Below are 10370 nucleotides of genomic sequence, written 5' to 3' on the forward strand. Positions count from 1 at the left end.
TCTTTCTGATTCAGAAGCATCCTTTGTTTCCAGGTGGATCATCACCAGCATCTGGGACCTCCAGACCTTTTGGAACTTAGGAGATCTCCATTAGTCCTGGACCAGATCACTCTGGAGTTCCTGCCTAATGCATAAACCAACCAACCAGAAAAGGCAGGGGCAACCATGTGCTCATGGATACGTGGAGTCCAGGTGGAAGACACAGCATTCACTGCATCTCTCTCCCCCACTTGAGAAGCAGTGAGGTTAGTCATAAAGATTTACATCGGGGAAACAAGCCCTTAACACCTTTTTAAAAAAATCTTTTTTTTTTAATAATAAAATCTTGTGATTACTTGCCTATGTAACGTAAATAGAAGATTGGCCAGTTGGAAGGACGGTTCTCAGAAATGGGGTGGGGCTGAGCCAAGTAGTAATTCAGAGTGACGTTAGTTGCATACTCTTGGATCAGGACCAGCACCTGTTTCTACTAGGGGTCACAGAGATCCTAGGCTGTGGGAGAGGTAAGAGCTTAAACTCAGAGCTTATAAGTAGGCAGTGCAGTAGATAGAATGCCAGGATTGGAGTCAGGAAGACCTGAATTCAAATCTGACCTCAAATACTTCCCAGCTGGGTGACCCTGGGCAAGTCATTTAAGCTCTATTTGTTTCAGTTTCCTCACCCATAAAATAGGGATAATATAGCACCTACCTTCCAGGGTTGTTGTGAGGATCAAAATGAGATAATATGTGTAAAGTGCTTAGCACGGTGCCTGGCATAGAGTAAGTGCTATATCAATATTAGCTATTATTATTATTATTATTATTATCATTATCAATTCCTACTTAGCTTCCTCTGGTAAGCTGGTGGATGGCTGGTGGCTTGAGTGTAGACCCACCCAGTAGGCAAATTATCTTATACTTCCCTGCTGGTGAATTCATTGATAATGTGAGAGCCTGCTCTTTTTTTTTTTCTTTTTTTTTGGTAGGTTGCAGAAAGTAGAAGATGAGCTCACATAGGCTACCAATGCTACCTCTGAGACCCACCAAGGATAGACACACACAACCTGGCTGCTGCCACAACAGAAATGAAATTACTGGGTACCTGCTGTAATGGGAAAGGATCCTAACACCTGGGTTAATACTGGGACAGGGTCTGCCCTCAGAAAGCAGAGCCTGCATGGGGAGAGGCCTCTTCCTTTTGGTGTCCCCTGGGCGAGGGCTGAGCTTACCGCAGGGCGGCATAGAGGCTGGGCTCCACTGGTCCTGAGGGGGGAGGGGCCTCCAATCCAGCCTTGAGGCTGTTGGGATTCAGCTGGGCGTAGGTCACCTCCTGAGGGTCTTCCCTTTTGGGAGCCTGGCAGAAGGGGATGAAGGGATCGCTTGGGACATGGGACAGGAGGGCTGAGGAGGGGAAAGGAACCTGAACCCTCCCAGCTGCATGGGACCTTGGGGAAGCCTTTCCCTCCCTGTTCCCTCCAGAAGGAGAGATGTCTGAGTGAATCACAGCAGTGTCCTCCTGTCTGGACTCCTCTGTCTGTCCGTCATCATTCACAGCAGCATCTGGAGGCAAGAGGAGAAGGCATGAGGGGCCAGGACCCTGGCTCCACCAGGACCAGGCCCTTCCCTCTGGCACCCCAGGCCCCCTGCCCCTGCCCCTCTCACTCACATGGGGTCTCCTCCAGAGGGGTCCCAGCTGGGTCAGAGCTGGGGAACAAGAAGGCACAGAACATTGAGGGGAAAGGTCCAAGAATGTGAGTGGAATCACTGGGGAGGGCCTCGGGGGAATCAGGGTATATCTAGGGCCCCTACCTTCTCAGGGCCTTCTTGATTTCTGCCTTTCTGCCCCTGGTCTCTGCAAGAAGAGTCAGGGTCAGACTCCAGGGGGGTTCAGCCACTGTCCCATCAGGCCTTTGCCCAAGGCCACCCCCAGCCCCAAGAACTCACTGAGTCTAGCCTGATGTTGGCTGCAGCGTTGAAGGAGGAAGAAGAGAAGGGAGAGGAAGAGCAGGATGATGAGTGCCAACATGCCCATCAGGATGCTTGCTGTGAGCCTGGGGAGACCTTGGTGTGAAGACCAAGGCATAGTGGACAGTGTTAACACCATCCTGGTACTTGGGGGGGGTATCCTCCCCATTGTGAATGGGGGTGGGAGGATTTAGCCCCCAGTTGGAAGGAGGAGATATGAGTTCTGTTTAGATTCCCTCTCTCTGGACAGCCCCCAGGATAGGGGGAGAAGGCGGAGGAGGTGCTCAAGGGAAAATGATGGGTAATTAATGGGACTCCAGGATTTGGAGGGCAGGGAGGAGGGAGAAATCAACCCTCAATTAACATCCAGCTCAGGGCCTTCCTCTACTGACTGGTATGGGAATCTTAGTTACTCACCAAACAGCAGGTCTGAATGTTCTGGAGAGGAGGCTCCTGGGAATGAGGAAGGAAGTAGGGTTAGGGGAGCAAGGCAGCACAGAGACTGCCTCGGCTGGTAGTCAGGAGACCTGGGTTCCATTGACTGGATGACAAGTCTCGATCCCTTTTTGGACCTCACTTTCCCATCTGTGAAACACAAGGGGTGGAGGGACTGGATGCCATGATCTTTAAGGGCCTATTGGGCTGACATGGATGTGGTCTGATTCCTACAAGTCCTTATTCATTTATGCATTCCCTTTCCAATTTCTTCTTCTACAGCTCTCATTTCCTTTCCAATTATTTTCTTCTAGTACTCTGATTTAATTTGGAAAGATATTTTAAACTGTTTTTAAAAATTCTCGCTTCATTTCTTCCAGAAATTCTAGTTGTTCAAGATGTGTTTTTCTCTGTGGTTTTCCTTATAAGATGTTTTGGAGTCATTCTGTTTTTCCAGGTTTCTCTTTTGAGTGTCCCCATCAGCATAATACCTTTTTATGGTGGGATCCTTTCTGTTTGTTTGTCCATTCTTCCAGCCCATTTCTTGACCTCAGATTTAATGTTAGAGCTAGGCTCTGCAGACTTCTGGAGAGAAGATCTGGGCTGGTCCTAATGCTGCTTTCTTGCAATATTGAATGTTGAGTGATTTCAAGACCTTGGACACAGCTAAATGCTGAGAGGCTACCAGCTTTTTAATACTCCCCAAGTGGTCTGTTCTAAGGTCAAGTCTGATCACTGTCCTCCTGGTTTGACTTCTGCAGGTTCTTGAGCTGGATTGAGGTCCAAGCAAAAGGCCTGAGAGCTTGCCCCATTTGGAGTTTCAGTAGATGCTGCTGGATTTCAGCCGTGTCAGCTGGGAGGTTCTACTGTCTTAGGGCCACAGAGCTGTCGGCTTCTCCTTGGCCTTGGATTCCTGTGCTGGTTATTCCACTGCAGGCTTCAGCCTGGGCTGGACGCTGGTAGCTGGTGGCTCTACTCCTGCGGTCTGAGCCACACTGCTGTTGTTGCTTCTGGCTTCTGACCTTGCTTCTCATTCAGGACATAGCCTAGGACCCTGTGTTTCATCACCCTGGAATGCCACCCCGGAGGTGGGTGACCTCTTTGGGGTGCCTTGGGTCCAGGATCCAGAGCTGCTGGTTGCCCCTGTTCCTGCACCTTACATGAGTTTAAGCCCCTCTGAGCTGGATCTTGGATTTCCTCTTAATCTTGTACTTAGTTGCTTCCTATGTTGGAATATTTTGTGCATTCCACTCCTGTCTTGCCCTGCCTGACCTGTCCCCACTGTCCACAGACCTCTCCATCCATTTTCCTATGCTAATCTGGGCCAAAAATATTACTCTCTGTACTTCTTCCAATTGGTCTGCCATTTTGATTCCATCTTCTCCTGAGTTCTAAGCCGATATCACTACCTGCTATTGGGCATTTTGAACTAAATATCTGACAAGCACCTCATGATCAATATATCTGAGACAGAATCATCTGCTTTATCCCCCAATCCTCCCTTCTTCTAAATTTTCTTATTCCTATGGAGGAGACCACCATCTTCCCCACTGGCCTGGGTCACAACCTCATCTCTTCCCTCTTCCTCACTTTCTGCTTCCAAAGAACTGCCAAGCTTTGTTCTTTTTATCTCATCCCCTCCTTCCCACTCACATAGCCAGGCTCTCGTCACCTCTCGACTGGATTAGCACCCTTGGCTTGTTCTCCCTACCTCACATCTCTCTTTTCTCCACTCCATCCTCCTTACCTGCTAAAGTGATTTTCCCCAAAGTATAGATCCTCTTTTGCTCATTAAACCCCTGTGGCTCCCTATTTTCTTTGGGATCAGATTTAAGCTCCTCTCTTTGGTGCTTAAAGTTCTTTACAGTCAGTCTCTCAACCCTCTCCATAATCTGGTCAAATTGAGCTTATTGCTGTTTCTCATATAGGACCCTTCCTTTCCTGCCCACACACTTTGGCAAAGGCTGCCTTGATGTCTGGAATGTCCTCCTTCTCCACCTCTATCTTTTAGAGTCTCTAGTTTCCCAAAAGTGGCCCAAGGGTCAACTTCTTAATGAGGACTAACACCCTCTTCTCCCAGCTAATAGTCATCCCCCTTTCTAATTCCCTTGTCTTTTATTCCATATATATTTTACATATTTGAGAGGCAGTATGGAATGGTGGGAGAGGGCTGGTCTCAGAGTCAGGTAGATCTGGGTTCAAGCCCTGACTCCAACTCTACCTGGCTGTGTGATCCTGGGTAAGTTACTTAATACATTTAGTGCTTCTGGCAACTCTCTATGGACTAAAAGTTGTAGAGAAGGTGGCAACCTGCACTGGTAAAGGGTATTTTCCCATCTGGGAGCTCTTTGTGCCAATGGAATCATAGGTTTAATGCTGCCCTTTTCAATGCTGCTCCTCCTTCCTCCTGGGTCTCACCCAAACACCTTCTCCCTAACTCTTAGGGGACTGACTCTCCTTCTCTCTCCCCCTGTCTCTTTCCTGGGGTCCTTCCTTCTGTCTCTTTGGGCTCCCTTGGGACAGGATTCTGTCTCTGGGACAGGGAAGGGCACTGAAAATGGCTGAAGCCTTCCCCCCTCCCCCCATTCCCAGACACCCAGTTTGGGCTGCAGGGTTACTCACGGCTTGTGGGGTCTGGTTCCCTGGGAACTGGGAGGCTGCACTCTTCAGGAGTGTCTGGGAATGGGATGAGAAGGCAGGTAGCCTAACTTGTCCTGTCACCCCCCTCCCCATCCAGGCTGTCCCTACCGAGTCTTCCTGTAAGCTCCCCCTTTCCTGGTCCCACTAGACACCCTGTCTTCTCCTGGGGGAGCAAGAGGGAAAGCAGGGCAGGGGAGGCACCTTCCACCCACCCTGAGGCTGTTAGATGCTGTCTTCTCTCCCTACCCTCTTCCCTGTCTCTTTCCAGGATGCCCCTAGGAGTCCCAGGGTGCAATATTCTAGCTTCCCAGGGCCCAATACCCTAGCTTCCCAGGTCCAAGCACAGAGCTGCCAGTCTGTGGCAGAGGACAGTTAGGGGCCATTGAGAAAGGGGCTAGGCTGGGGATCTCTCACCTGTGACCCTGAGGACCAGGGGGTTGCTGGGGGCTGACCACACATAAGGGAAGTCATTGTGAAAAGTGTGACATCGGTAAGTGCCCCCATGGGCAGCTGTCACAGCCGGGATGGAGAAGCTGGCCAGAGTCTTCCACTCATAATGAGGGCTCACATTGTCTGCTTGGTCTTTAGACATCACGAAGCCATCCAGGCGGTATAAAGATTGACAGTGGAAGGTCACGGTCTGCCCTGGGGCCACCACAGAGCTGGGCATGGCGGACAGGTTGGGTTTGTCATATTGGCCTAGGGGACAAGGAGATCCTGGTGTTACAGGGGAGCACCCCTGCTCTGTGCCCAGGTCAGAGCTCAAAGGGAGAGTTGTGCCATGTGAGGGTCCATCCCTCTCCCTCCAGAAGTCCCTCCCCCAAAGCTGAGACCCCTAATGGCTACCCATGCTAGGTTCTGAGTTGAGAATCCCATCTCTACTGTGGCCCTAGATAAGGAAGGGTGTGTGTGTGTGTGTGTGTGTGTGTATGTGTGTGTGTGGTGTGTGTGTGTGTGTGTGTGTGTGTGTGTGGTGGGTGTGTGTGTGGGTGTGTGTGGGTGTGTGTGTCTGGAGACCTGGGGAGGGAATAATTTAGTGGAGATTGAGCCCTGGTTGAAGGGTGGGGGTTGGGGCTGGGGTCTCTGCCTCACCTGTCACAATCAGCATCAGAGGGTCACTGGACTCTGTCCTGCCAGATGAGGTCCAGTAGTGACAGCGGTAAAGACCAGCAGCTTCTACTCTCATTTCCCCCAGAACGAATGAAGCTTCTTTATTCCCATTAGGGTAGGACAACATAAACCAAAAGGTTCCCACTTTCTCCAGCTTGTAACCTATAGCCCCAGAAGGGCCCTGACACCAGATGGTCACAAGTTGCCCCTCAGGCATCACATGGTCTGGCTTTGCCCAGAGGGAGGGTTTGGGGAGTAGATCTGGAAGGAAGTTAGAGCCTGGAGTTCCAGAGGGTTCCAATGCCTCTTGCCCCCAGGCCCCTCCCAGAGTCACCCCAGTAGATTAGCCCAGACCCTCCAGTCTGTCCTCCCTTGGGGGGACAGGTGAGGGAAGAGAGAGACAGAGAGACAGAGAGAGACAGAGAGCTAGAGACATAGAGACACAGACACAGACAGAGAGAGAGAATGAGAGGGGGTTGGTTGGGGGGAGGGGAGAACTCACGGTCCTGTGCCTTGATCCTCCAACTGAGACACAGTCCTGTCAGAGAGGGTCCCATCAGCCCTGCCCAGAATCCTCAGCCTCCCTACCAAAGCTCTGGGTGGGGGATAGGAAGTGGGGGCGGAGTGCTGCTGGACATAAGGGAACCTGGGTTGGAGTTCTAGCCTTGGGTGAACTCAGGGGAGTCATTTCTTCACTCTGGGCTTCTTTCCTTCATTGTAAAATGAGGGAGAGAGGAGAAGGACGTGATGGTTGCCCCGGCTGCTCCTGGCCTTGACAGCCCTGTATCAGGAACCTGAAATTCTCCCTGCCCAGGACTCACCGAGGCACAACAAGGCAGGGAGCCAGGGAGGCATGGCGGCCCCGGGGCTGGACTGCAGGCTGGAGACCCGGCTTGGGGATGGAACAAGCCCAGCCACGAGTTTCCTATCACTGACCCTTCCTGGCTCCTCCCTCTCTCATTGGACGAGTAGCTACTTCCTCTTTACAATTTACAAGTCGGTGGAGGGAGGGACTGCCTGTCCTAGAGGACTGTGTGGGTCCCATTAGAACCCAAGCATTTAGGAGCATCAGGAAAACCCAGTGGAGATGAGGGTCTGCCCCATGTCACTGTGTGTCCTTGGACTGGTCCATGTCCCCCTCTCTGCCCCAATTTCCCCTCTGTGCAGTAGGTAGGCATTGACTTCATAGAGCTCTAAGAACCCTCTTTGTTCTTGGTTACTCAGATTCTTAAACTGGCCACCAAACCAGAGGCCACCAGCCTCGAGGTGATCTGCAACACGGTCAGCTCGGGACTCACTGCATGGATGGAGCTCTTTGTCTCTATGCCTGGTCCCGCTTTTGCTCTGTCCTTCATTATGCCTCATCGAGTCCCTGCCTTCCCCTCTGTCCTAAAAGTCTGTTGGACACCTTGGGTTGGATGTCCTGGATCTCGAGCTCGACGTGTCCCAAACTGAACCCGTCTTTCCTCTAGAAGCCTGCTCCACTTCTAAACTTTACTCTTTCTGTTGAGGGCACCATAGTCATCCTAGGCCCCCAGACTCCCAGCCTAGGAGTCATCCTCCACTCCACTAGCTCTCAGGCTCCATTGTCTCTTGACAAGTCTCATGTCTACCTTTACAGCATCTCTCTAAAAGCCCCTCGTCTCTTCTGACCCTGCCCTCAGGCTGGTGCAGACCGTCATCTCCTCACACCCAGAGCACTGCAATAGCTGATTCTCTCTGAGTCTCCCTGTCTCAAGTCTCTCCCCACTCCAGTCCATCCTCCACTCAGCTTTCAATGTGATTTTCCTAAAGCCCAGATCTGACCTCGTCATCATCCCTGCTACTCAATAACTCCATTGGCTTCCTATCACCTCGGAGATCAAATATAAAACCCTGTCTGCTGTTCAAACACGTCCTGTCTTCTTGATCTTTATGCCCTTCCCACCGCCTATACTCAGCAATCCAGACCCAGTAGTGTCCTTTCTGTTCCTCCAACAAGACACTCCTGCTTCTTAGGCTTTTTCTTTGACTTCCTCATCTCTTCCTTTCGGCTTCTCTGGCTTCCCCCAAGTCCCAGCTAGAACCCCTCCTTCTATGAGAAGCCTTTACCAATCTCTCTTGATGCTAGTGCCCTCTTCTCCCAATTAGTTCCAACTCCTCCTAAATAAAATATTGATAATTAATTAGTATCAATAACGAATTTTTTTGTATTTGCTTGTTTTACCTAGTTATTTGCAAGTTGTTTTCTCCATTAGACTATGTGCTCCTTGAAGGCAGGGACTGTCTTTTACCTTCCTAAGTTTTTAGCATAGTGCCTGGTATATAGTAGGCACTTAATAAATGCTTAATGACTGTCTCTTGTTTCTCTGTGTTTCTTTTTGTGTTTTTAAAAAAACCTCTGCACTCCTCTATCTTTTTCTTAAAAATGACATCAGAATCTGGATCATTAAATATATATTAAGCACCTGCTATGTGTAAAGTACTGTATTAAGCACTGGGGATATAAAAAAAAGGCAAAAGAAAGTCCTTATCCTTAAGGAGCTCACAATTGCGGGAGAGAAACCAGTAACGGTAAGCTATCCTTGGTGGGAAATAATGAGGTGAATGCCCTGATGGAGGTGGGAGGAGTTCTCTGATGTACCCCACTTCCCCCTTCTACAGTTGGGGGAGGGTTCCCAGGGGCAGGAGAAGCTGAGGAGATGTGAGTCAGAGTTGATTTCTTCTTAGAATGATCCATTCCTAGAAATCTTCAAATCCAGGAGGTCAGGCAGGTGGGAAAAATTGACCTGGTAGGAGTGATTGTATATTTGTGAGTGTGTGTTTTATGTGTATAAATGTGCAGAGGTGGGAGGGAAGGGGGAGAAATGAATGAAGGAGTCTCTTGTCCAAGTACATGAAACTTCATTTGAGACTTTCAAAGCACTTTCCCCCTCACCCCCAACTTTGCTGGTTTAACTCCTGCCCACCAGTTGAGGATTAAAAATATCTGGGTTAAGTATCAGTGCCTGGGGGGGTGGGGCTGCCAAGGAGGAAGCCTGGAAGGCAGGAAGACCTTCCAGCTGATCGTTTTTCTTCCTTTTTCCCTCTCCTCTTATTTTTAAGTTTCACTTTTTGTTGTTTTTTTTTTTAAACTTGACAAACACCAACCAATATTATTGTCCATCCTCCCAGTCACTCAAGGTTCCAGCTTTGACTCTTCATCTTCCTTTAGATCCACATAAACAATGAGTCGGAAAATCTTATCGTCTCTCTGATGATTGACAGCATCTTCTCATCCAGTCTTTTTCTCCGTGCACACGGCTCCCTCTCTGGTATAGGCCCTCATCCCCTCACCCCTGGACTATTGCAGTTGCTGCTGGAGGGAGGAGTCTGACTGCCTCCAGTCTCTCCTCGCTCCAGTCCATCCTCCATTCAACCACTAAAGGGATTTTCCCAAAGCACAGGTCTGACCATATGGTTATATGGTCATATGACCATATTACTTCCCTCTTCAATAAACTCTGGTGACTGCCTGTGATCTTTGGGATCAAACTGAACTTTCTGTTTGACACTTGAATCCCTTCACAACCTGACCTAACCTGCCCTTCCAGCCTCCTTAAGACATTACTCCCCTTTTTGTACTCAGCAGAAGATTGGTTAAAGGACCCAGGATGTTTAGTATGGGAGAGAACAGACTCAAAAAGAACATGAGAGCTGTCTTCAAGGATTCAAAGGGCTATGTCCCTCAAGAGTGTTACACATGTCACTAGGATGTGGATGTAGCATACGGTGCCCTAAGGGTTAAAAAGAATATTAAGGCTTGCTTTTCCAGTACTTTGTGAAGACCCTCCTGAGGGGGGTTGGGGATCATTCTGTACCTCTCCTAAAGTCCTTTCCCCCTTATCTTGAAATACCATAAAACTTCTCCTTAACCTGTACCAAAAGAATTCCTTTTGTCTCCCTCATCCTGTCATAAAATCCTTTCTTGTCCTGTCCTCAATCTTTAACCCCCACAAAAGACCCTAAAATTACATCATCATTCTGAAACCTCTATATAAGCCTAACTCCCCCAAATATCAGGGTTTTAATTAGCTTTCTTGCTAAGGCGGCCCGGGTATGCTTTCATGCAATAAAGCTCCCAATGGTTAAAAGAGAAGTCTAAGTGAATTCTTTCACACTCAAATTGCTCTCCGAAATCTGATGTCAACAGTTGGGAGGGTAGATTTTGTGGCTTTGGGAATATATGTCAGCATGGATTAGGAAGAATTCCAATCCATT

General features: G+C 49.3%; 1 protein-coding gene across 2 annotated transcripts; it reads right to left on the bottom strand.

Moving 5' to 3' along the window:
• Positions 1-900: 900 nt before the first annotated feature.
• On the bottom strand, positions 901-7060 carry LOC114041874 (platelet glycoprotein VI-like). Of its 2 annotated transcripts, XM_027860534.1 has the most exons (10): positions 6953-7060; positions 6634-6669; positions 6114-6392; positions 5436-5720; positions 5004-5057; positions 2364-2399; positions 1926-2042; positions 1791-1833; positions 1648-1685; positions 901-1541 (listed from the first exon to the last, which is right to left on the bottom strand). In XM_027860534.1, the coding sequence occupies exons 1-10, from the start codon at positions 6984-6986 to the stop codon at positions 1207-1209; spliced, it is 1257 nt and encodes a 418-aa protein (XP_027716335.1). In that variant the 5' UTR covers positions 6987-7060; the 3' UTR covers positions 901-1206. The 2 variants fall into 2 exon arrangements, with proteins under 2 accessions (XP_027716335.1, XP_027716337.1); XM_027860536.1 differs by lacking the exon at positions 1926-2042.
• Between the last annotated feature and the right edge of the window lie 3310 nt (positions 7061-10370).

The sequence above is a fragment of the Vombatus ursinus genome, unplaced genomic scaffold (assembly GCF_900497805.2).
Source record: "Vombatus ursinus unplaced genomic scaffold, bare-nosed wombat genome assembly UNPS02014198.1, whole genome shotgun sequence".
In the NCBI taxonomy this organism is placed as follows: domain Eukaryota; kingdom Metazoa; phylum Chordata; class Mammalia; order Diprotodontia; family Vombatidae; genus Vombatus; species Vombatus ursinus.

Excerpts from the sequence above, each read along its gene's own strand:
- LOC114041874 (XM_027860534.1), bottom strand. The coding sequence starts at position 6,986 with ATGCCTCCCTGGCTCCCTGCCTTGTTGTGCCTCG. Across the intron at positions 6,393-6,633 it reads GAGGATCAAGGCACAGGACC|ATCTACTCCCCAAACCCTCC; the intron begins GTGAGTTCTCCC and ends ACTTCCTTCCAG. Across the intron at positions 1,834-1,925 it reads CCAACATCAGGCTAGACTCA|AGACCAGGGGCAGAAAGGCA; the intron begins GTGAGTTCTTGG and ends CTCTTCTTGCAG.